The 27,213-nt window shown below is 36.9% G+C and overlaps 1 protein-coding gene and 1 long non-coding RNA gene across 2 annotated transcripts in view; both read right to left on the reverse strand.

The window, feature by feature from the left end:
* Positions 1 to 128: 128 nt before the first annotated feature.
* Positions 129 to 27,213, reverse strand: part of PDZD8 (PDZ domain containing 8) — a 107,042-nt gene continuing 79,957 nt past the window's right edge. Inside the window, exons 4-5 of the mRNA XM_032281775.1 lie at positions 6,815 to 6,977; positions 129 to 5,730 (exon numbers count right to left, since the gene is read on the reverse strand). Coding sequence (XP_032137666.1) covers positions 3,527 to 5,730; positions 6,815 to 6,977 — 2,367 coding nt within the window. The 3' untranslated portion in view covers positions 129 to 3,526. The remainder of the gene's footprint in view (positions 5,731 to 6,814; positions 6,978 to 27,213) is intronic.
* LOC116553994 lies at positions 16,276 to 26,961 on the reverse strand. The gene is made up of 3 exons (XR_004269996.1): positions 26,949 to 26,961; positions 25,193 to 25,194; positions 16,276 to 16,870 (listed from the first exon to the last, which is right to left on the reverse strand). It is a non-coding gene; the product is annotated as an uncharacterized LOC116553994 (long non-coding RNA).

Genomic DNA, 27,213 nt, shown 5'->3' on the forward strand with positions numbered 1-27,213 from the left:
CTTTATAAACCAAATGTTGTTGGAATAAAAGATAAAGGTATTTTGACTGTGGATATCTAATTAAATACTATTCTACTGTGCTTGTAGGTATCAGATAAAAGCAACTTCAGGTTAGCTTGACCGTACTCTGACTTTTCAAAATTTATTTTAAATTGAGATCTGTAACTAGCCACATTCAGTGTGGGGAAAAAAACAAGTTATCCTTGCATCTATAAACGACATTGTCCTGATGGTTGTCAATAAATAACTGTATCTGATGAAAATAGCTGTAATATCCAGCCAATTGACATAATCCCTGGGAGTTCCATAAAACCTTTGAAATCAGATACATTTTGAATGGTGTGCACACATGGGTATCTTCCTGGGGTGAAAGTCCATATCTTTAATCAGATCTTAAAAGGGGATCTATGGCCCAAAAGGAATTAGGGGAAACCTCTCCTTTCTTCCCCCCTCCCCCCCATAAGAAAAGCTGTTACCTCAATTTAGAAATTAGGACAATATTTTTTAAAGTATGTATTTAAAATTTATTCACTTTTAGGGGACTTACGATTTTATTATCTATTATTATAAAAGCCAAATATTTCCAAATGCTTTCAAAAAATTCAGCTATACATTTAGAATATGACAGTACCCCTTCAAAATTTTTAGGTTGTATTTTCTCCTCCCAGCATCACAAAATAGCTACATATTTCAAGTAGTTCTGATGTTGAATATAAGGCTTAATATGAAGAAATGTAGCCTATTATGATGCTAATAATGGTATAATGTCGGTCAGTTTGTCTAACCCATTCCTTCAGCTAATACCAATGTAGAAAACCTATTTTAATGTCTAATTACTAATACATAGCCAAAGAAAATCCATAAACTTAATAATCCATAAGGAAACAATAGTTAAAAAAAATCTTTTGGGGCAGTCTGCAAAATAGCAATTTTGTTTAGCAAAAGTGGACTTTGTTATGCTTTTCTGCATGGCCAAATTATACCAGAAGATAATTCCATAGAGATGCAGCAATCACCTTTTTTTTAGATGTCATCAAATGAGGATATTCTTGTTTTCTGTGGTAGTCTTATCTTTATTATTTTTTAGCTATTGATACATAGCATGGCAGCAAGATTACATCAGTAATGTAATATACAGCTTTTTTTCATTGAAGCTTTTTACCTTACTATACTCTAGGCTATTCAGAGTGTTCCCCTGCTTGCACTAAAGTACAACTATGATGTCTCTACTGCCTCTCCCAGTGAAATATAAAAATATTGCACTACATTATAGGTATAGTTTACAAATGTCATTAGCAGCATTACTGAGCTTTCTATAAATGTGGTCTGCGGAGTTACATACTTTTAAAACATGAGTAGATTCTTATGAAACCAGTTTTGCATTATTTCAACAGCTCTTTCAAATGCATCAGTTTCAGCAACATGCTTGAGTATCATTAAAGCTTCCATGGTTTAATCAATAAACACCAGCTACTTACAAGTACTCCACCTTCCAGATTATCAATGGTAAGTTATTTTTATAAAATGTGGTTATACACTGAGCAGATTGCTTCAAGTGTAAGTTATGAAACTATTTTAGCTTTCAGGGAATTTGGTATGTAAAGTATTCTATAGCAGCATTCTTTTAAAATAAGAGATCACACCTAAATAATAAGTATGCTGGAATATGTTTTTGTTATAAACGTGGCTAAGAAAGGTGTTTAATGCCTGAAATTTTTACTTAATAAAGTAACAAAAGGTATGAGAGTTGGCTATTGATTTTTAAAGTGGAATAACTTTTCTTCCCTCAAAAATGTCTTTCTCACTCATATAAATAATGCCTTTTACTTGTATAGCTTTTTACTGTCCAAAGCACTTTTGCAGTTATGCTACTTTCCTCACAATAATCCTGTGAAACAGGTAAAGTATTAATATTCCCATTTTAGAGATGGGTAAACTGTAGGATAGAGTCCATTTGTAACTGCCTATGCTTGCACAGTTCATTAATGGAAGGGCTTGAACTTAAACTCTTTTATGGAGTCCTGGACACCAGACCTGGGCCACAATACCTAATATTACTATGCTTTTCCCTGCTAACAATAAAAGCTGCTCCATCTAGTTTTAAATTCATGTCAGTTTCACTATATAGCAATCATCATAGCAGTTACCGACACAAGGGAAAAACATATACTTGTCTATTTTATAGGTATACAACATACTGAAACTATTAAGGTACCCCAAGAGCAGTCAAGCTTACTCGTTTTCCCTCAGTCAGGGTTACTGGGATCTGTAAAACGGATCCAGTGTAAGTAGACCTTCATTTTCAGAGAACTGGTCCCAATTCCTATGTATGTATACTGTCTATTTTTGTCTTTCTTTTCTTAATGAAGATAGTCTGAACTACAGAAGTATTCAAAATGATTACCATTCCTTTATGCCTGTAAGATGCCAGATAGAGCAATAAATACATTTTGCAGGATTCCTCTCCTTCACAGAATACTCCTACATGAAAATGTTTCTAAAACAAAACCAGCCAAAACTAGTTATCAACACAGTAATTTTAAAGAGTCCCCCAAAACTTTACCCTTTCACATGCTTTATTTCCTATGGGAGAACTGATGAAAAATAATCATAAATGTTTAAACTTTTAATCATAAATTTAAAATTTCTATTTAAAAGGAAAGCATCAATATTTTAAAAGACTGTATTTCAAAATGCTACATTACTGTTTTTCAGTAAGTCTTGCTATCCTCTCTACAAAATTCTTGACTAACTCATTCTACATTTACTTCCTATTACATTGTCTTTCAATGTAAGCTCTTCAAATTAATCACCATATTTTTTACCATACTTCAGCTGCACAAAAGCTTTAGAAAAAAATTTCATAGAAGTATCGAAAGCAAGCAATATATGTAAAAAAAAATTTCTTTTTACTTAATCAGCACAACAGACTAAAGCTGCAGCATCTGCTTTCATGATACATTTGGCAAAAACAAAACAAAAAGTAGCCCCAAACCCTCAAAATAACAAAAATCTCAAGCAAGTAGAGATGATAAACTTCATAACACAAAAGAAAGCTTCAAAACCTGTTCCCTCAATGATTGCTATTGCCAATTTGGGCATGCAGCAAATTTGTTATAACCATGATGGAAATGAAAATATTTCAAGAATCTAGACAGTAGGTATGCTATTTAACACTAATTCAAAAACCAAGAGGAAGGAAAATAACACAAGGGGACACCATACATACATAAACATGAAAAGTTAGCTTACATAATTACATAATTAGAAAAGTTAAAAATAAATTAGTAAAAATAAATTCCCAGTATAAACCCAAAAAGCATAGCTATAAATGCAATCCAAAACAACCATTTAGTAAGCTGGTCATGTTTTTACCAGAAAACAACCTTTTCCTTTTTGTTCTTACACAAGCAAGTAACTGGAGAAGCAGGCCAAAGTGCATAAGAGGATTTAAACATGGTTGTATCTGTGGTACTTTAGATGCAACTTTACCCCATTCATTTGAAAGTTTAAATAGACCTGTCTGTTACACAGACTCGGATGGGCCAAATAAGTCATCTGATATGCTGCTGAATGGCTGAGAGTCTATTAGTTGGCTTATTTCATTATCAAGGTCTTCTTCTGTATCATCTGTGTACTTGCTTATTTTTTTGGAGTGCTGATCTAAAGACAGACTTTCTAAAGTTTCTATATCTTCAATGCCTGCTCTGTAGTGGATCATAAGAAGGGTTAGAGCTTGTAGCCTTTCACCTGATTTAGCTAAGGCAGCAGAAAGAAGTGATTTTTTCCTTGTATCAGTTGTCTCTTTTTCTTCTCTAAGAAGGGAATTATTGTGTTCCAACTCCTGATCAATTTCATTTTGTAGCTTATCCAACATGAACTCTAGTTTCTGGATCCTTTCCTCCGTAGGCAAGCCCCTGTACAGATCACGACCAATTTCCTTAACTGCAATGAACACACTGTCATCCAGACCACCCTCTTTTCTCACTAACTTTATTCCTGTGTTGTTTCCCCGTTTAGAAGGACTGCTTGGACCACAGACCTCTGTGTCACTGCCTTCGTTGTCTGATGTATTGGGTGTGTGTTTCGGTGAAGGTTCCACAAGATCAGTTCCTGGTTCAGAAAGGCGAGTTTTAGAGACTTGACGCAAATTTAATAAACGAGAACTAGTATTGATAATATGCCTTGTCAAACCTGTTGTCTTATTGACTGACTTGCTAGCTTCGGCATCAACACGAGGAGGCAGGCCTAAGAGGGTTTCCTGGCCTTCCAGCCTGAGGTTTTTCAGGGTCCTGTCTATTCGCCTATCAGTTGCTCCACAAACAGAGGTCTCAGCTAGACACTTTTCTTGACATTTTTTATGGCAAACATAAGCACAAAACATACACTGGGAAGCTGCTTTAGTCCAAACTTTTTTCTTACAGTAGTCACACCACGTTGGGTTCTGGAACTGAGTATCCTGAAAACTGTGTTTGTTTTCTGTTAAACCCATCTGTCCAACAAATTGTTCCTCTTTAGTGAGAGCAGAAACTTCTTCAGCTAAATGGGGTTCTTTTTCTTTCTCTATGTTAGTAACTACATGGTGGTCTGATTCTCCTTCTTTCAAATATTTGAAGTGAATAGTAATGTCACCATAGCAAAATTTGTCATTGAATCCCTTTTGCATACTCAGATTGCGCAGTGCCGTTCTAGTGACTATAGCCTTAGGTGAAGGGGCTTCCAGCCTGAATTTGGAAAGGTATTCCATGTTTGATGTAGCTAGGCATCCTAAAGCCACATCTTCAAGTTTTAAACTAACATGTCCCAAACAGATGAGACCTCCCAACTTAAAAGGATCCCTGCACCACAATGCAATGTTTAAGTACCTGTGGCAGGCTTCTATGTCAAACAAACAGGATGCTCTGGTTCTTGTCCATTTTCCCAGCTTATTACGATAAAGAATTTCTGATGATTCCCATGTTTGACGGTCGTCCGAACTATCCTTAGTAGGGCAGGAAGTTTCTGAAGTGACATCTTTGGCCACTTCTTGCTTTGCTAAAAACTGCTTAGATGCAGCTGTATCATCTATGGGATCCACATTTTTTGCTTGCTTTTCAGCAGATTTATCTACAGGAGGAGGAGGCGGTACCTTCTCTGGCTTTTCAACAAGAACATCTGGTTCTGCCTGATTTGGAGCATCAGCGGAAGGCAAAGGAACTTTCACTTGTGGTCGTGGTGGCACAGGTGGTTTGAAAGTGGATCCTTGGTTGGGTTTTGACACTTGTGCTGGGTCTGTAATCTCAGAAGTTTTTAGGGGTGGAGGTTTATTTCCATCTTTGGGTTGAATTTTTGGTGGTAGTGGGTGACTTCCTATAGCTAATTTACGGTTTAAAACTGGTGATATAGCTCCAAGGGGTTTAATAGAAAGTGTTGTTGGAGTACGTTTGGGACTATGACTTAATGATTGTGCCTCATCTTTGAACTCACTTTGTGCTCTGACATCGCTTGCCAAGTCTTCAAATTCAGAATCCAGCTCTCTACTTTCAGCATCTACTGTCAACCCGGCAGCTTCCTCTTCATAACCTGGTTGGCATGAGCTTGACAAAAAGTTTTCTTCCAACTGGCCAAAGTTATCTTGCAGCACTGCACCTTGATTACTCTGGCCAACAGGCCTTTCATAGTACACCAGGACTCGGTCACCAGCCTGCTTGATAAGCTTCAACACTTGCAGTGTTGATGTGATTTTCACACCTAGTTTAAGATTTTAAAAGGGAAAACGTAAATTATTGCAAAACATGTATAATGAAAAATGAATATGCATAAATGAAAAATGAGTCAATCTAATGATCTACAGTAGACAAAAACTTCAATTCAATCTAAATTCATTTTCTATGACTCAAAATCTGCTCTTGTTTCATCTATTCTCCAGTCATCAAGTGTTATGTGGAGATGGCCATTGTACCTCTCTCGTCATTCAAGTCTGGATTTTCCTTTTGGAATATTTCAAACATATTCAAAAGTTGAGGAAACTAAAATGAATTATATTTTGAGCTTCAAATATAACATTTTGCCAATCTTATTTCAACCATCACCAATTCCAAATATTTTAAAAACAATTATATATTCATATAAATGAATCAAAGCTACAGAAAAATGTTTTGAAAAATATCTGTTGACATGGGCAAAATTTATAATATGTTAAAAGAAATAAAGACTATTATAAAAATGCATAGTTTAGAAAGTTCTGTTTCCTAAACAAAAATTGGGAAGGGCATATATTTATGTACAGGGAAAAAAAACAACAGGAAAAGAGACATACAAAAACTTTTCTGTTATGTTCCAAGGTGTTTAAAAAAATAAATAAATAAATGTGTATTGTATCTGCCCCTCATGTTAGTTCCTCATCTGCTCATTATCTAGTCCTAAGTGATGGTGGCAGTAGTGCTAATACTACCAATTTTAGGTTCAGAGTAGCAATGGTGGTAGTCGTAAAGAAAAGTAACCTAACTGTTCATTTGCCCTTACTTTCACATTCAAGAAAAAATATAGTAGTAGAAGGTGGGGAGGGAAGGATTAGAGTGGTTATATAAAAGTGGTCTAAAGATAAAGTATGTTAAAGATTTATGCATTAGAACTAAATGGGACATATATTTTAAATGTATTTTGAAGGCCTCCTTCAAATTTTTATTTATAATAAAGCTTATTACTCTCTTTCCATTATAAAAGTAACATGTGCATATTATAGAAATAAGGAAAAAGGAAGGGAAGAAAAACCTGACACCTACTTTGTAGTTTATCTGTAAAGGTAAAGTATAATGCATATTAGCATAATTACCTCCAATGGCGATAAGTCGATCTCCCCGCTGAAGATCTGCAATTGCAGCAGGTGAGTTTGGTGCCACAGTTTCAATGATGACGTGCCCAGCATACCCATCAGTTGACTGGACAAGACGAAGTGTAAGTCCAACACTTTGTAAATTCCCTTTTATTAATTCAACCTTTGATGAAGGGAAATTAAAAAAAAAAAAAAAAAAACAGATTCAATGGATTCCTAGTAATAGAGGAAGAAAACAGTAACAGACTGTTGTGTCCAGAGAGCACCATGATTGATGCTGACTTTTGTATCATGGTGACTATTATTAAAGACAAATAAAGGAATGAGAAAATCTTTATTGTAACAATACAAATGAACTATCCTTAGCTACACATTTAAATCATCAAAAAAATTACACACTTCATCTTCAATGTGTTTTATTATTACTCCTTGCTCCATGCTCACTGTAGTAAATTGGGAAATAAACAGAAAGGCAAAATCAAAAGAAAACCACTCCTAATTATACAACCTAGAACTATTCTTAGTATTATATATTTTCTGATATATATTTAACACAAAATTGAGACTTGTCTCAATAAAACTGACACATAGTGAATACAACTATAATTGTGAATATAATTCTGAATCGTGCTTTTTTCAAATATAATGCAAATGATCTATGTCATTATATGTGCTTTGCAAACTTTTTTTTTTTTTTTTTTTTTTGAGACAAGATCTCATTCTGTCACCCAGGCTGGAATGCAATGGCACAATCTTGGCTCACTGCAACCTCCACCACCCAGGCTCAAGTGATTCTCTCACCTCAACCTCCCAAGCAGCTGGACTACAGGCATACACCACCATGCCCAGCACATTTTTGTATATTTTTGGTGTAGAGATGGGTTTCACCATTGTTGTCCAGGCTGGTCTCAAACTCCTGGGCTCAAGCGATCTGTGTACCTCAGCTTCCCAAAGTGCTAGGATTACAGGAGTGAGCCACCACACTCAGCAGGTGTGTTCTTAAAGTTTCTTTTTTGGGAAGAGGCAAAGGAAAAAAGTTCACATTTATACTTTATTAAGAGTTATCATGTGCTGGGCATGGTGGTGGATGCCTGTAATCCCAGCTACTCAGGAGTGCTGAGGTGGCAGGACCAGAAGTTCAAGACCAACCTGGGCAACATAGTGAGACCCCATCTTGATTTTCAGAAAAAGTTACATTGTTAATGAGATACCCTGTTCTAACCCATCAAGATTATTTTGTTTTCTAAATAAACCTGCCATCCAATTTTGAGGAATCTGGATACCAGATTAACATCATCTGTGAATTAACAACACCACCATCAATGCTATTTGTCCTCATTCAAACCACTGATTAAAAAAAAAAAAAAAGGCAGAGTACTACATATCAGCTGATGACAAAATTCAGTTAGTGTTTATTGTGCTGAATTACAAATCAGTCTAATTGTATTATTCTCCAGTCCACATTTCTTAAGTCCCATTCTTCAAGAATATCTCATGAGGGACTCTGCCAAATACTCTAATATCCAAATATATCACTGGCTACACTGCTTTAATACATAATCCAACTTGGACAGAAATTCAATTTTCCTACCTAATGATATTGGCTGGTAAATGAACCCTCACTGGAAGTTGTTCTTTAATTTGGGTGTTAACAGGTTTTATAAAATTGTTATTTTAAGGAAAATCTTAATCACATTGTACTCAAGAAATGGGATATGTGGTCAAGTTCTGAAATACCTAAAGGTTTACAAAACACAAAGCCCCTCCAAAACACATAATATGTGTTTAAATCTCCCAAAACATGTGTTCAATTCCTGCCTTATGATACAGGAATTAATCACCTTACAATGTAAAGTGCTGTACACAATTAAGGCTTTTAACAAAACCCTTAAGAACATATTCTCTCAAGGTGGAGGTTAGAGTAAGCCATGATTGCACCAGTGTACTCCAGCCTGGGCAACAGAGCTAGACCTTGCCTCAAGAACAAACAAATAAACAAAACCACCACCACCAACAAAACCCAAAAAGACTGAGACTTTGAATGCCCCTTTATCAATTATAGACATTAAATTCATAATTATAAGCCTTCCTTCCCAATACACAAAAAACCCCCTCCCTGTTGGGAGCTAGACTGCTTCATCAGTGAATTCTTAAAGAAAAAATAAAACAAGGCAAACATAAAACAAGAAAATAGAAGTACAGACTAATCTATAACTCTCTAATGTTCAAAAATAGATATAAAATTTAACAAAATTTTAGGAAATTCAACCCAGCGATGTATTAAAAAATATAATAATCATAACCAAGTGAAAATGATTTGAGGAATTCAAGGTTGGTTTACCAGTCAGGAATCAACCAATGTAATTTACCATATTAACAAAACAATGGAGAAAGCCATATTTCCATAGCTGCAAAAAAATTAACAAAATCCAACATTCATTAATGATAAAAACCCCCAGCAAACTAAAAGTATAAGAGAACTTCCTAAACCTGATTACACATCTACAAAAATCTATAAATAACACAAAATTCAAAGATTAAAGATTATGTTTTGTAACTCAGATCAGTAACAAAGCAAGGATTTCTGCTCTTACCACTTCAACACTGTACTGGAAGTTAAAATCAGTAATGAAAAAAAAAAAAGGGGGGGGAAGTGTAAAGATTGCAAAGGAAGAAAAAACACTCTCTTTATTTGTAGATATGATCCTATACATAGAAAATTCCAAGAAATCTACAAAACAACGATAGCTATTAAGTGAAATTAAGTCACAAACTACAAGGTCAATATTCAAAAGTCAAATGAGTGTCCATATATCAGAAAATTACTACAATTAGTATTATAAATTATACAGAATTATAAATAATTTAAAAAAATTTTAAAACCCCAAATCTATTAAAATAGTATTAAAAATATTTTAGATTAAGTTTAATGAAAGCTGTGTAAGATCTATATACTGCAACTTATACTGCATTATCATGAGAATTTTAAGGGAAATTAAAGGAGACAAATATATGGAGAAGACACCATGGTTCATGCATAAGAAGATCATTATTGTTAAGATGACAATTCTCCCCAAATTTATCTACAGACTCAACACAATCTCAGTTGAAATCCTTGCAGGCGTTTGGAGAAGCAAAGACCAAGAACAGCCAAAACACTCCTTAAATATAACAAGGTTGAAGGTCTTACATTATCTGACTTCAAGGCTTGCTATATGTTAGATAAATCAAGACAGCATGCTATTGGTCTAATGACAGACAGATGGATTAATGGAACAAGATAGTCCACAAATAGACCAACACTTATACGGTCAATTTATTTTTGACACAGGTGCTAGATTAAGTAATAGGAAAAAGGTATTCTGAGACAAGCAGATGTCTGATTAGGAAAATGAACTTCAACTCACACAGTACATACAGACTCACAGCAGATCTCTCAGCAGAAACCCTACAAGCCAGAAGACAGTAGGGGCCAATATTCAACATCTTTAAAGAAAAGAACTTTCAACACAGAATTTATATCCAGCCAAACTAAGCTTCATAAGTGAAGGAAAAATAAAATCCTTTATGAACAAGCAAGTACTCAGAGATTTCATCAACACCAGGCCTGCTTTACAAGAGCTCCTGAAAGAGGCACTAAACATAGAAAGAAACAACCAGTACCAACCACTCCAAAAACATACTAAATGGTAAAGAGCATCAACACAATGAAGAAACTGCATCAATTAATGGGCAAAACAGCCAGCTAGCATCAAAATGGCAAGATCAAATTTACACATAACAATATTAACCCTAAATGTAAATGGGCTAAATGTCCCAATCAAAAGACACAGACTGGCAAATTGGATAAAAAGCCAAAACCCATCGGTGTGCTGTATCCAGGAAACCCATTTCACATGCAAGGATACACAAAGGCTCAAATAAAGGGATGGAGGAAGATTTACCAAGCAGATGGAGAGCAAAAAAAAAGCAGCAGTTGCAATGATCATCTCAGATAAAATAGGCTTTTAACCAACAAAGATCACAAGAGACAAAGAAGGACATTATATAATGGTAAAAGGATCAATGCAACAAGAAAAGCTAATGATCCTAAATATATATACACCCAATACAGGAGCACCCAGATACATAAAGCAAGTTCTTAATGACTTACAAAGAGACTTAGACTCCCACACAATAGTGGGAGACTTTAACACTCCGCTGTCAATATTAGATCAACGAGACAGAAAATTAACAAGGATATCCAGGACTTGAACTCAGATCTGGACCAAGCAAACCTAATAGACATTTACAGAACTCTCCACCCCAAATCCACAGAATATACATCCTTCTCAGCATCACATCACACCTACTCTAAAATTGACCACATAATTGGAAGTAAATCACTCCTCAGCAAATGCAAAAGAATGGAAATCACGACAAACAGTCTCTCAGACCACAGTGCAATCAAGTTAGAACTCAGAATTGAGAAACTAACTCAGAACCGCACAGCTTCATGGAAACTGAGCAACTGGCTCTTGAATGTTGACTGGATAAACAATGAAATGAAGGCAGAAATAAAGATGTTCTTCGAAACCAGCGAGAATGAAGACATAACATACCAGAATCTCTAAGATACATTTAAAGCAGTGTCTAGAGGAAAATGTACAGCAATAATGAGAAGCAAAGAAAGATCTAAAATCGACACCCTATCATGAAAATTGAAAGAGCTAGAGGAGCAAGACCAAAAAAAACTCAAAACCTAGCAGAAGACAAGAAATAACTAAAATCAGAGCAGAACTGAAGGAGATAGAGACACCAAAAAACCCTTCAAAAAATCAATAAATGCAGGAGCTGGTTTTTTGAAAAGATCAACAAAACACACCACCAGCCAGATTAATAAAAAAAGAAGAGGGAGAATGGTCAAATAGATGCAATAATAATAATAATAAAAAAAAGATAATGGGGTTATCACCACAGATTCCACAGAAATACAAACCATCGTCAGAGATTATTACAAACATCTCTGTGCACATAAACTAGTAAACCTGGAAGAAATGGATAAATTCCCAGACACTTGCATCCTCCCAAGCCTAAACCAGGAAGAAGCTGAAACCCTGAATAGACCAATAACAAGGGCTGAAGTTGAGGCAGCAATTAAGAGCCTACCACCCAAAAAAAGCCCAGGTCCAGACGAGTTCACAGCCGAATTCTACCAGACATACAAAGAGGGGCTGGTACCATTCCTTCTGAAACTATTCCAAACAATCCAAAAAGAAGGAATCCTTCCCAAATCATTTTATGAGACCAACATCATCCTGATACCAAAGCCTGACAGAGACTCAACAAGAAAAGAAAACTTCAGGCCAATATCCATGATGAACATAGATGCAAATATCTTCAATAAAATACTGGCAAACCGATTGCAACAGCACATCAAAAAGCTTATCCACCATGATCAAGTAGGCTTCATCCCGGGGATGCAAGGCTGGTTCAACATACGCAAGTCTATAAACCTAATTCACCACAAAACAGAACCAAAGACACAAACCACATGATTATCTCAATTGATGCAGGGAAGGCCTTTGAGAAAATTCAACAGCCCTTTATGCTAAAAACCCTCAATAAACTAGGTATTGGCAGAATGTATCTCAAAATAATAAAAGCCTTTTTGACAGACCAACAGCCAATATCATACTGAATGGGCAAAAACTGGAAGCATTCCCTTTGAAATCTGGCACTAGATAAGAATGCCCTCTTTCACCACTCCTATTCAATATAGTATTGGAAGTTCTAACCAGAGCAATCAGGCAAGAAAAAGAAATAAAGGGTATTCAATTAGGAAAGGAGGAAGTCAAATTGTCTCTATTTGCAGATGACATGATTGTATATCTAGAAGACCCAATCATCTCAGTCCCAAATCTCCTGACACTGATAAGCAACTTGCGCAAAGTCTCAGGATACAAAATCAATGTGCAAAAATCACAAGCATTCCTATATATCAATAACAGACTTAAAGAGAGCCACATCAAGAATGAACTGCCAGCCGGGTGCAGTGGCTCACACCTGTAATCCCAGAACTTTGGGAGGCTGAGGCAGGTGGATCATGAGGTCAAGAGATCGAGACCATCCTGGTCAACATGGTGAAACCCCGTCTCTACTAAAAATACAAAAAATTAGCTGGGCATGGTGGCGCGTGCCTGTAATCCCAGCTACTCAGGAGGCTGAGGCAGGAGAATTGCCTGAACCCAGAAGGCGGAGGTTGTGGTGAGCCAAGATGGCTCCATGGCACTCCAGCCTGGGTAACAAAAGCGAAACTCTGTCTCCAAAAAAAAAAAAAAAAAAAAAAAAGAACAAACTGCCATTTGCAATTGCTACAAAGAGAATAAAATACCTGGGAATACAACTAACAAAGGATGTAAAGGACCTCTTCAAGGAGAACTACAAACCACTGTTCAACGAAATAAGAGAGGACACAGATGGAGAAACATTCCATGTTCATGGTTAGGAAGAGTCACTATCGTGAAAATGGCCATACTGCCCAAAGTAATTTACAGATTCAATGCTATCCCCATCAAGCTACCAATGACCTTCACAGAACTGGAAAAATCCACCTTAAACTTCATATGGAACCATAAGAAAGCCCAAATAGCCAAGTCAATTCTAAGCAAAAAAACAAACAAACAAACAAACAAACAAAACAAAGCAGGAGGCATCACACTACCGAACTTCAAACTATACTACAAGGCTACAGTGATCAAAACAGCATGGTACTGGTACCAAAACAGAGATATAGACTAATGGAACAGAACAGAGGCCTTGGAGGCAACACCACACATCTACAACCATCTGATCTTTGACAAACCTCACAAAAACAAGCAATGGGGAAAGGATTCCCTGTTTAATAAATGGTGTTGGGAAAACTGACTAGCCATGTGCAGAAAGCAGAAACTGGACCCCTTCCTGACACCTTACACTAAAATTAACTCCAGATGGATTAAAGACTTAAACGTAAGACCTAATACCATAAAAACCCTAGAAGAAAACCTAGGCAAAACCATTCAGGACATAGGCATAGGCAAGGACTTCATGACCAAAACACCAAAAGCACTGGCAACAAAAGCCAAAATAGACAAATAGGACCTAATCAAACTCCACAGCTTCTGTACAGCAAAAGAAACAGTCATTAGAGTGAATCAGCAACCAACAGAATGGGAAAAAATTTTTGCAATCTACCCATCTCACAAAGGGCTGATATCCAGAATCTACAAAGAACAAAAACAGATTTACAAGAAAAAAACAAGCCCATTCAAAAGTGGGCGAAGGATATGAACAGGCACTTTACAAATGAAGACATACATACATGAGGCCAACAAACATATGAAAAAATGCTCAACATCACTGGTCGTTAGAGAAATGCAAATCAAAACTACATTGAGATACCACCTCACGCCAGTTAGAATGGCGATCATTAAAAAATCTGGAGACAACTGATGCTGGAGAGGATGTGGAGAAATAGGAACACTTTTACACTGTTGGTGGGAGTGTAAATTAGTTCAACCATTGTGGAAGACAGTGTGGCGATTCCTCAAGGACCTAGAAATAGAAATTCCATTTGATGCAGCAATCCCATTACTGGGGATATATCCAAAGGATTATGAATCATTCTAGTATAAAGTCACATGCATATGAATGTTCATTGCAGCACTGTTTATAATAGCAAAGACCTGGAACCAACCCAAATGCCCATCGATGATAGACTGGACAGGGAAAATGTGGCACATATACACCATGGAATACTATGAACCCATAAAAAATGATGAGTTTGTGTCCTTTGTAGGGACATGGATGAACCTGGAAACCATCATTCTTAGCAAACTGACACAAGAACAAAAAATCAAACACCCCATGTTCTCACTCATAGGTGGGTATTGAACAATGAGAACACATGGACACAGGGAGGGGAGCATCACACACTGGGGTCTGTAGGGGGGAAATAAGGGAGGGACAGCAGGCGGTGGGGAGTTGAGGAGAGATATCATGGGGAGAAATGCCAGATATAGGTGATGAGGAGGAAGATAGCACATCACACTGCCATGTGTGTACCTATGCAACAATCTTGCATGTTCTTCACATGTACCCCAAAACCTAAAATGTAATAAAAAAAAAAAAGAGAAAATGCCAAGGTAAGCAACAGATTAGGAGAAAATATTTGAAAAACATTCAACTGAGAAAAGACTTGATACATGAATATGTAACTCTTATAACTAATTAAGAAAAAGACAGACCAATAAAAAGTGGACAAAATATTTGAGCAGATATTTCACAAAAGAAGATATGCAAATGGCCAACAAGCATATTAAAAGATGTTCAATTAGTCATTAGGAAAATACAAATTGAAACCACGAGATGCTACATACCTGCTAGAATGGCTAAATTAAAGGTGGACAATACCAAGTGTTGCTGAGGATGTAAAGCAAATGAAACTCTCACATATTGCTGGTTGGAATCTAAAATGGTACAGCTACTTTGGAAAGCAGTTTGGCAGTTTTCAAGTTAAATATATACTCAGTATATGACCCAGCAATCTTACTTTTAGATATTTACCAAAGAGAAATGAAAACATGTCCACACACAGACTTGCATGCCAATATTCACAGAGCATTATTCATAAGAGCCAAGAACTGGTCAATTGATGAACTGAATTGAATAATCAAACTGTTGCATATACATATAAAGATTACTACCCAAAAAGTTACAACTCAGCAGCAAAAGAAATATTAATACACACAACAACATGGATAAATCTCAACAACATGCTAAGTGAAAAGGGCCAAACACAAAAGACGAGGATTCAATTTGCATGAAATTCTAGGAAAGGCAAAATTATATTGACAGAGGGCAGATTAGTATTTGCCTAGAACCAGGGGTTGAGGGATAGAGATTCAGAGCAGGTAACACAAATAGCAGATGGTCTCTAACTTATGATGGTTAGACTCAGGATTTTCTGACTTTACACACAGTTTCAGTGTGCTCCTCAATTCATAACAGGGGATACATCCGGATAAGCCCTTAAGTTGAAAATATTGTTAAGTAAAAAACGCACTATATTCAATTTACAACAATGGGTTTATCTGGATGTAACTCCAATGTAAGTTGAGGAACATCTGTAATAGATGAGGTGATAAAATTATTCTCTTTCTTGATTGGGGGAGAGGTTACATAAACTGTGTACAATTACCAACATTCACCACACTGTACACTTAGTGAATTTTATTTAAATTATACCTCAATAAAGCTATTAAAAGTAAAGCAAAAACAAAATCTTAAATATGCCAATTTTTGTCCTAAGATGCTTAAATATACAGATCACTAATTCAGATAACCTTTAGTTTTCCAATTTGCCTAATTTAATAAAGACAACTTAGTATGAATTTAGATTATCCTTAAGTTAATCAGGAAGCAGAACAATATTTATATGGTTTTTTTCATTCAACTTAATCAAATGCATACTGACTGAACTATACATAGCTGGAATTACTAGACTGTAGATACAGAATGAAACCACATATAAGAAGCAAGAACAGTGTGTCTGAAAGAAAAAAAAAAATGTAACTCAAGTTTTTATTACTGTTTAAAAGAATTAGAATTAACTTGTAATTTTCAAGTATTTGCATGTGGTTAAAAAAATCAAATATATAAAAATAACATAAGAAAGAGCAATTGTCCTGTCTCCTCAAGTTCCCTTTACTCCATCCCCACACCACAGCAAATGCTTTTAAACTTTGTTTTTAGTTGTTTCGGGGGTTACCTTTTTTTCTCTAGATAGTATGCATACATTACCATTTCTTCATATATCAAATTTTAGACAGTGTTGAAGTCCTACAATCATAGACAAGGAGCCTATTCACCTTTCCCTCAAATAATAGCAATTACAGCACTGTTTTTAGTTCTTCTACATAACTTCATTGTAACTATCATCAATACAGTTATACCCCTATATTTCTTGTTTATCAATGTTAGACAATCTCTATCTAATATCAGGACTTCATATTTTTCCCTCAATCTCTTCTCTTTCTAAACTCTACAATCAAAGTTGCTAACTATTATATTCCTTTGGTAACTATAGTGAAGCCACAAGGTTGACTGATTCTAAAACTAAAATTCAGCAAATAATGTTTACAATATTGTGACTACTTATTGTTTACTGCAAAGCTGGGCAGCATTACATTTTGTCTTGTTCAGCGTTTTTCTTGAATGTCTTTTTTCTTTCAACATAGCTTTAACAGTCAGCCCTCCATATCCACAAGGGTTCCAGGACCCCACTTGAGGATACCAAAACTGGTGTATGCTCAGATACATACACAATGAGGCACATAATGAGGCCTTACACAAAATGAGGCAGTACAATTAGCCTTCCATATCCATCATAGTCCTCATAGTCCTAATCCCCAGTTGGTTTCAGTCTGTAGCTGGCTGAATCCCGTGATGCAAATCCAGGTGCTTCCCTATTCCAAAAGGTAAGCTACAATTAAGGAAAGGTTAATATCTATAGAAATTCTCACTCAAAATCTTTATAGATGGTGAAAGTTTGCCACCATCTACAAATTTAATAATTTTAGTTCTTTTTCAGAAAACAAAGAAAACCTGATCACTCACCATCCACAGCTGGGTTTCAATCCACAGTTGGTTGAATCTGGGGATATAAATTCATGGATACAGAGGGCTGACCGTACTTTAATTGTAGAATTTATTTAAGTATTGCTTTTATGATTAGCTAGTAAATGAATCTATTCATTCATTTGCATATTATTTAGCACCCAATTGAAGGGAAGTTTTATTTTACCTTCACTCCTGCTAAAAATATGCCATTTAACAAATGCAGAAGGAATGATAAAAAAAATTAGTACACCCCACCCCTCCCAAAAGGTAAAGGGGTTATGCATTTTAGATTTTAAAAAAACAAGACAGATGTAGTAATTCAAGGTACCTTTTTTGTTATTGTTAAAGACAGAGTCTCGTTCTCAGGTTGGAGTACAGTGGCATGATCTTGGCTCACTGCAACCTCTGCCTCCTGGGTTCAAGTGATTCTCCCACCTCAGCCTCCTGAGTAGCTGGGGTTACAGGCATGCACCACCACACCTGGCTAATTTTTTGTATTTTTAGTAGAGACAGGGTTTCACCATGTTGGCCAGGCTGCTCTCAAAGTCCTGACCTCTAGTGATCCACCTGCCTCCACTTCCCAATGTGCTGGGATAAAAGGCGTGAGCCACCGTGCCCAGCCAGTAACATATGAATCTTGATCAGATCCTAGGGGGGATGGATGGGTGTGTGTGTGTGTGCGTGTGTGTTTTAAGTACAAAAAAATTTAGGGGCATTTAAAAATGGCTGAAAATGAGGTGAAATTAAGGAATTATTGGGTTTTTTTGGTCTTATAATTGTTATTTTGAGTATGTAAAATGTTATTTTCAGAAGTTTCAAACTGAAATATTTAGGGTGAAATATCATGATGTCTACAAGAATGCTTTCCTATGACTTTAGGCAAATGATAACCTCTCTGAACTTCATTTGTGAAATGGAATAATATCTATCTCAGATGGGGAGGGTATGAAAAGGCTCAATACTTACTGTTATTAGTAGGATTTAGCACTACTAGTAAAAAATGGGACTGCAAAAGGAAATTTAAAAAAATCAGTCTGCTGTGAATAAATTAATCTGGCTGTGGAAACAAGGCAAACATACTATGAAACAGATATCAATTAAAGTCATTAGAATTTTCAGACTGTGTTACATTATTCAAAGATTATTTTTATAGATTCAAGATTCCAAAACTAAAACAATGTTACAATTATTTGATTTTTAAAAATCTGTCTTATTAGACAAAGATGGTGACTGAAATGTTAATATTTAATAAGGGGAAAAACAACCCATTAGAAATAATGTATTTCCAAAGTGTAGAAATGACACTGATCATAGTAGATACCTACTTTTTCACAACATTGTAAATTTCATCCCATCAAAAAGTTTCCTCTATGCAGGAGACTAAAGACATATCATAGTTACATATAAATGAAAGAAGGAAGGGGGAAATGAAATAGGAAGAAAAAAATTCTATTTCTTACAGCCGTTTATCCAAATAAAGCAGAGGGAAGAAAAAAATGAACACAGAACAATATAATACTGTCCCTTAAACTGCTGATCAGAATATCTTTATTTAAAAACAGCAAAGAGTGAGAATGTAGAGAGAAAATATCTGTGATATGAATACAAATACAGATTACAGAAGAGACCCTTGGTTAATTCCAACCATCATCACTAATAGCTTTTCCTTTCTTACAGGAAGCCAATCGGCTGTTTCTAAGTTTCATAAAAATCTGGGTGCTTCTCTCTTCCAAAAGATAAGCCACAATTAAAGAAAAGTTAACATCTATAGAACTTCTCACTCAAAATCTTTATAGATGGCAAAAGTTTGCTGTGTTTCTTTCAGAAAACAAGGAAAACCTGATTCCTCACAGTCAAGATTTCTGTGATAAGGGAGGTAATAAATGGGGTCATGGCACTTCTCCCCTTTGAAATAGTCATCTGGTTACATCCATGGAATTTGTCTAGAAGTTTCAGGACAAACCCTGCAAGTCCAAACCTGTGGTGATGTAACCCACATATAAACTCCAAGGTCCTGAGGCTGTTCAGATCACAAAAACTGAATCTTTTGAGACCAGTATCTAAATATTGACTAGCAAGATTTTAGAAAGTAGATCTAAGCTATACTTCTAAGACTGAAGCATGCTGTGCCACAAGACATATATGGATAAGGTACAATGGGAATTCAGGAGAGGCAAACATTGCCTCTGGGTGAGTGGTCTGGGGAAGCCTTCCTATACGTGTATGGCATTTAGGTTATGTCTTAAAGCATGAGAAGAATTTGAACAAATAAGTCTAGGAGTTGGGATCGGAGGCATGGGATGAATTGAGAGGCTATCATTCTGGGCCACAGTAGCATTGTTAGAGCAAAGACATAGAGGCACATCAGGAAATTAAGGCTGCTCATGGTCTAATCCCAGAGCATTAGGAAGCTGAGATTGAGGGGATGGCTTGAGGCCAGGATTTGGAGACCAGACTGGCCAATACGGCAAGGCCTTGTCTGCACAAAAAAAATTTTGTTGGTTGTGCTGGCATTTGCCTGCAGTCCCAGCTATGTGTGGCGCTGAGGTGTGAGGATAGCTTGAGCCCAGGAGAAGTCTGAGGCTGCACTGAGCTATGATCACACCACTGCACTCCACCCTCAACAACAAAGTGAAACCTTACCTCAAAAAAAAAAAAAAAAAAAAAAGAAAAAGGAAAAAAAAGAAAGAAATTCAAACCATCTTGATGATATAGGGTAAGATTTAGTAGAAGAGAAAACTCTTACCCGAGTTAGAACATATTTTCCTAAGAAAAAGCAGCAGCATTTCATATAACATATCACAAAATCCTACATATTCTGATTATCTAATAAATAAAAGGTCCTATAATGTTATCTTGCAATAAATATATATAAAATTTACAAGACCTATTAATATCTATTTGCTAAAACATGTTCTTGAAACCTATACTTTGTGGCATGACTCGCACTTTGTAAGAAAAAGAAGAAATAAAATTAACAATGCTTATTAAATACGTACTATGTGCTCAGTAAAATAGACACCAATGTTTGCTAAGCCCATTCCCAGCTTTGGGACTATTTCTGTAACCCTCTAATCCCATATATGGTAATAGTGGAAACAGCCAAGCTTATATAACATGGTTCTACTGCTCTACCTCATTAGATAGTCCAGGGGTACACATCAGACCCAAGCAGGACTAGACTTCCTTCCTTGATGTTTGGAATTCAGATTCAGAGGTTTCTTGAATCAAACGAACATACTGTAGCTGAGCTGTCTTGTGTGTGTACTTATGGACTGGGAAATGGAGACTGCCAGTCTTCAGAGTGAAGAATAAAGGAGGAGCAGAGAGGAGACAGAGGGACTAGCCTAACAATGGTTTAGTTTCATTCTAGATTGTTTCTAAGGCCTGGTTGTACTCCTGCTTAAAGTTGTGCAGAGGCTAACCCACACAACCATGAATAGTGGCCCTGATGCCTGCCTGCCCTTGGGGTCCAGTAAACAACCTAATATCCTTAAAATAAGTACCCTTTTTTGGCTTAACTTTAGTGAGTATCTGTTTCTAACAAGTTCTAGCTTACCAGGCATTGTGCTAAAGACTCATATATTATATTCAATATTTCATTAAGCTCAAAGTGCCATATTTATATTACAAATATATTATAAAGGTAGGCTGTACTTTCTGTGATTTATCCCGTATCAACTGGCTTGAATTATGTTGAAATCAAAAAGTAGATGTCTGTGGGAAGAAAAATACTGTTTCTATGACATAAAAAAGTTTTTATCAATTGTCAACAGTTGCTGACAAGCCAGGTATGGCAGCACATGCTTGTAGTCTCAGCTACTTGGGAGGCTGAGGTGCGAGGAATACTTGGAGCCCAAGAGTTCAAGGCCAGCCTGGGTAAGAGAGTTAGACCCCATTTCAAAAAGAGGAAAAAAAAAAAAGAAAAAAAAAAGAAAAAAAAGAAAAAGAATTGCAGACACATGCTAACAGCAATTACATGAGCTGAATCACAGGAGTCAATACATACAAGATTGTAGACAGCCTACATTTAACTTCACCAATAATGTCAGTCACAGGTTAAAAAAATTCTAGCTGTATGTGCATCTCCCTCATAGAGAACAATTTAGTAACAATATCAGGACAGTCTTTAAGACTGAGACACATTTTCTCCTGGGGGGAAATGCTGATTTTTAATCCCTTCTTAACATGGACATAATTTTATCTAATAGAGACGAACAAGTTATATTTAAATAATATCAATATAACCCATTTATTTTACAAACTCTTCTTTCCTATACAAGCTTCTAACGTCGAGTGAAACCCCTAAATCTAAAAGTAAAAAGATCACTAAGTGAAGACCCTAAATTACTATGACAGGTATATTTTGAACATTCTTCCATCAATTGGTTTTCTGAAAAAGATATAATGAGAACTAGTTCCAGCTTTTTTGGTGGAGTTGTGGGGCAGGGAAGAGAGAAATGTGAGATAAGACACAATAATCAGCACATGTATGTACATGATACTGGTAAAAAAACTGAACTTTTTTTGTGTGTGTGCTAGAGTGAAGTGGCGTAATCTTGGCTTACTGCAACCTCTGACTCCTGGGCTCAAGCCTTCTTTTCATCTCAGCCTCCTGAGCAGCTGGGAACAGAGGCAGATGTCACCATGCCTGGCTAATTTTTTTTTTTGTATTTTTTGTAGAGACAGGGTCTCCCTATGTCACCCAGGTTGGTTTCACACTCCTAGGCTCAAATGATCCACCTGCCTCGGCCTCCCAAGTGCTGGGATTAGAGATGTGAGCCACCATGCACAGCCTAACACTGAACCTTGAACAGCAGGCTTTTAAATGGAGATAACCATTCATAGTCCTGGCCCATACTGTAAACCAATACCTATTCTAACAGAAATCTCACTCTATTACAATAAAAAAAGATACTCACAATCTTCAGAAATATCAGTGTATTACTCTATAACTCTCTAAGTGGAAATAGAGGTAATTATTTTTCAGAAAAATCACTAATGTTATCCTAAGAAACATATGTTTAACAAAACCTTTAGCAAACCTACTAAGAAAGTAAAGCAATGGAAAGAAATGCACTAGTTAGAAGATGGTAGACAGGAAACAGGGCTGTAGCTCCCACATGCATGGACAAAACAGTGTGAACAGACTCACATTGTGACCTTTTGCTTCAAGAACCACTGCAAGAACGTTCCAGGAAAACTGAAAGAGTTCACAGATCCACTGAAAGAAGTTCTCAAAGTGTGAGGGGGGAAAACCTACCTCTGAACACACATCTCTACCGAGGAATCTGAAAATCCAGATCACAGGAGAAGGATTTAACCTTCCCTATGGGTGAAATGGGTTTAGGGAGTTACGAGAAATATAAAAGTGCAAGTAGCAGTGGGAAGTACCTAGAAAGCACTCTGAGTCTCCAGCCTGAGCCCCAGGAAGCTATCCCTGACTTTATCTCACAGGGTACCTCAGGGAAGGCAGCCAGATGAACTGGGGAGGGGTCATGTGGCTAAGGAAGCTCTCAACTGAAATTGGTAGTGGTTTCAACTGGGGACAAATTTTCTCAGAGTCTGGAAGATGAGCAGGAGCTGCTTACTCACTTACAAGTGAGTAAGCAAGGGCAGGAGTGCAGAAGCTCCCACCAAACCAGTGGGCAGATGAGGAGGGCTGAGGTCCAAAAGCGGTAGCAGGGTAGCTCATGGCCTGTGGCAAGGTCTGAGCAGGGCACTGCAGTAGTGAGACTGGCTTCACCAACTGCCTGAGAGCTGGGTGAGGCCTCTTACTACTGGCTATCTGCCACTTCCCTGGCAAACTATATAACACAGGAGAGGCGGTGAGGTTCCCCACTGGAACATAACCCCACTGGCCTGAGAACCACCACCTGCCCCCTACAGTGGCTGTGGCAAACCCCACCTAAGGAAAGTCTGAGCCCAGACCCACCTAAAGCAGACCCACCTGATGGTATTTCCCTACCCGCCCTGGTAGCCAAACACAAACATAGAAACTCTTAGGAGCTTTATGACCCCACTCATCACCTGAGAAACCAAAATACTTACCCTAGGCATCTTAGGGCAAGCTTAGAGCCCCCTACTAGTACCACAGCTGGTGCTCTCCTCAAAGTGCCACTTCCTGGCTGGAAGCCAGTACATCAGCTCAGGACAGATTAACCCTGATCCCAGGAAGAAGACAACACTCAATTCCACTGCCTGCAACATCCTGGCTAACTAGAGGTCCTGAGGGTGTCCAAGTGACAACTTCATTGCTAGCATAACTAGCATTCAAGAAAGCCAGCACATTAAACATATCTGCAACCAAGGACTCTTACAGAGTTTACTTCACTGCCACCTCTACCAGAGGAGGTGCTGGTATCCGTGGCTGGGAGACCTGAGGATGGATTACATCACAGGATTCTTTTCAGACATCCACCAGCACCAGCCTGGAGCCTGTTAGCCCCACAGGGTGGCTAGACCCAGAAAAGCAATAACCCACTGCAGTCCAGCTTCAGGAAGCCCCATCCCTGGGGAAGAGGGAGAGTGCCAAATCAAGAGATCACCCCATGGGACAAGAGAATCTGAACAGCAGACCTTGAGTTTCAGACCTCTGAAGTAGTCTACCCAAATGAGAAGGAACCAGAAAAGTACTTTTGGTAATAGGACAAAAGAAGGTTCTATAATGTCTCCAAAAGATCATACCAGCAATGGATCCCCAGCAATGGATCCAAACTAAGAAAAAAATCTCTGAATTGCCAGATAAAGAATTCAGGGGGTTGATTATTAAGCTACTCAAGGAGATAGCAAGAAAGGTGAAAATCAATGAAAAGAAATAATAATAATAAAAAAATCAGGATAGGTATAAAAAATTCTCCAGAGAAATAGATATCATAAAGAAAAAGCAATCACATATTCTGGAAATGAAAGGCATGCTTAGATAAATACAAAACATAGGGGAAACTTTCAACAGACTATAACAAGTAGAAGAAAGAACTTCAGAGCGGAAGACAAGGCTTTTGAATTAATCCAATCAGACAAAGACAAAACAAAACAAAAAAAAAGAATAAAACAAAATAAACAGAGCTTCTAAAAAATTTGGGATTACATTGAATGGCCAAACCTACAAATAACTGGTGTTCCTGATGACGAAGAGAAATCTGAAAGTTTGAAAAACTTATTTGAGGGAATAATTGAGGAAAACTTCCCTGGCCTTGCTAGAGATCTAGGCATCAAAATACAAGAAGTTCAAAGAACACCTGGGAAATTCTTTGCAAAACACAGTCATCAGGTTATCTAAATGCAAGACAAGGGAAAGAATCTTAAGAGCTGTCAGAAGAAAGCACCAGATAACCTATAAAGGAAAATCAATCAGATTAACAGCAGACTCCTTAGCAGAAACCTTATAAGCCAGAAGGGACTGGGCCCCATCTTTAGCCCCCTGAAACAAAATAATTGTCAGCCAAGACTTTTGTATCCCTGAAAAACTAAGCAAAACTAAGCTTAATAAATGATGGAGAGATAAAAGTCTCTTTCAGACAAACAAATGCTGAGAGAATTTGCTACTACTAAGCCAGCACTACAAGAAATGCTAAAAGTTCTAAGTCTCTAAAGAAAACCTTGAAATACACCAAGACAGAACATCTTTAAAGTATAAATCTTACAGAGCCTATAAAACAATAACAAAACAGAAAACAAAAAACAAAAAAACCAAAGTATTAAGGTAACAACTAACATGATAGACCAGTATCTCACATCTCAATGCTCATGTTGGATGTAAATGGCCTAAATGCTCCACTTAAAAGAATGGTACAATGAATAAAATTCCACCAACCAAGTATGGGTCCTCAAGAGACCCATCTATCACATAAGGACTCACATAAACTTAAAGTAAAGGGGTGAAGAAAGATATTCCACACAAATAGAAATCAAAAATGAGCAGGAGTAGCTATTCTTATATCAGAAAAAACAAACTGTAAAGCAACAACAGCAAAAAAAAAGACAAAGAGGGACATAATACAATGATAAAAGGATTAACCCAACAGGAAAATATCACAATCCTAAATATATATGCATCCAACATTGGGGACCTCAAATTTATGAAAGGATTACTAGTAGACCTAAGAAATGAGATAGATAGCAATACAATAATAGTGGGGGACTTAAAAACTCCACTAGACAGTTCATCAAGACAGAAGGTCAACAAAGAAACAATTAACTTTAAACCCTAGAATAAATGAACTTAACAGACATTTCCAGAAAATTCTACCCAACCACTGCAGAATGTACATCCTTTTCTTCAGCACATGGAACATCCTTCAAGATAGACCATATGCTATACCATAAAACAAGTCTCAATAAATTTAAGAAAATCAAAATTATATCAAGTATCCTCTCAGATCACAGTAGATGAGTTCAGTCTATGTGATGAGGGAGATAATTTTGGTTCACCTGACTAAAAGACCTTTCAAAATAAAGAAGCATAACACTCCACCACTAATGTCATGCCTGAGACGATCAAAGTTAATATATGGTAACCCATAGCCAGGCATGGTGGCATGCTACCTGTAGTCTTAGCTACTCAGGAGGCTGAGGCAGGAGGATCACTTGAGCCCAGGAGTTTGAGGCTGCAGTGAGCTAGAATCATGCCACTGCACTTCAGCCTGGGCAACAGAGCAAGATCCTATCTCAAAACACACAGCACACACAGACACACACAGACACACACACACACACACACACACCCACCCATGGCAAAAGCAGTATTTTAGTATGTTAATGCTTTAATGTGGCTGGAAACTTGAATGCAAATATTTAATTCACACTGATCTATTCAAGCTTTTTATTTAAAAAAAAATCTCAATTTCATTAATATCAGCATATAAGAAGGAGTTTTCCCTTAAAAAAAAAACAACACTAAAAAGTCAAATTTAAAACTGTGTTTCAAATTACTTCAAAATTTGATTCATGGTAGTATATGCCATTTACCAGAAAGTTTCATAAGTGATACATGTTTTTATAAGCCAATAAATGCTTCTTCTTTCATGAGCCACTTCTACATTATCCATATTCAGATAGCTCAATTACTGTAAACCAAATCTCTAAATGAAGGCCGAGGCCCTAAAAATATAGTTATAAAGTTTTTGCTTTTCTCAGGGGAATCTGTAGTTGAGATGAGGACCCTTGTGATACTTTAGGGCAGCAATGGCCTGGAACAATTGGAAAGCTTCCTGCAGGAGGTTTCTTTTTTGAGAAGCATGGTGATAAAAGATGGCAGACAAAGGGCATCTGGCTGTAGAGGAGGGGAACCTTGGGGAAGACATTTCTTAGTGCAAGACTCCTATTTTATTCAATTACTATTGCACTTGTGTGCAGTGATCTTGTTGCCTGTGTTTTAAAAATAACAGAACCATCTCTTTAATCTATTATATGGATTTTATAGACTGGCCAGGGAACCTGTATGTTAGCACAGGTTATATGGGAAACCCCAACACATTTCTGTCAAATCAACACCTCTACATTCTCCTCCTCCAGGTCTCTTTTCAGTACCAGGCCAGTTCTCTACTTTCACCTGTTTTCTCTCACAGGTTAAAAAAAACCTGGCTTGCTTTTGCCTCATTTTCAAACTGCCACCACTTAGGGTTTGCTCTGGCTTCCTAATTCCTATTATTCCAGAGAAGTGCACTATTTTTGTTTCATGGCCCTCTGGCTGGATAAACATCCTAAATAAGCAGGGGTAGAATTAGACTAAAATTATATAGACTCTAAAAAAATTT

The sequence above is a fragment of the Sapajus apella genome, unplaced genomic scaffold (assembly GCF_009761245.1).
Source record: "Sapajus apella isolate SASKATOON/1434 unplaced genomic scaffold, GSC_monkey_1.0 scaffold13, whole genome shotgun sequence".
In the NCBI taxonomy this organism is placed as follows: Eukaryota; Metazoa; Chordata; class Mammalia; order Primates; family Cebidae; genus Sapajus; species Sapajus apella.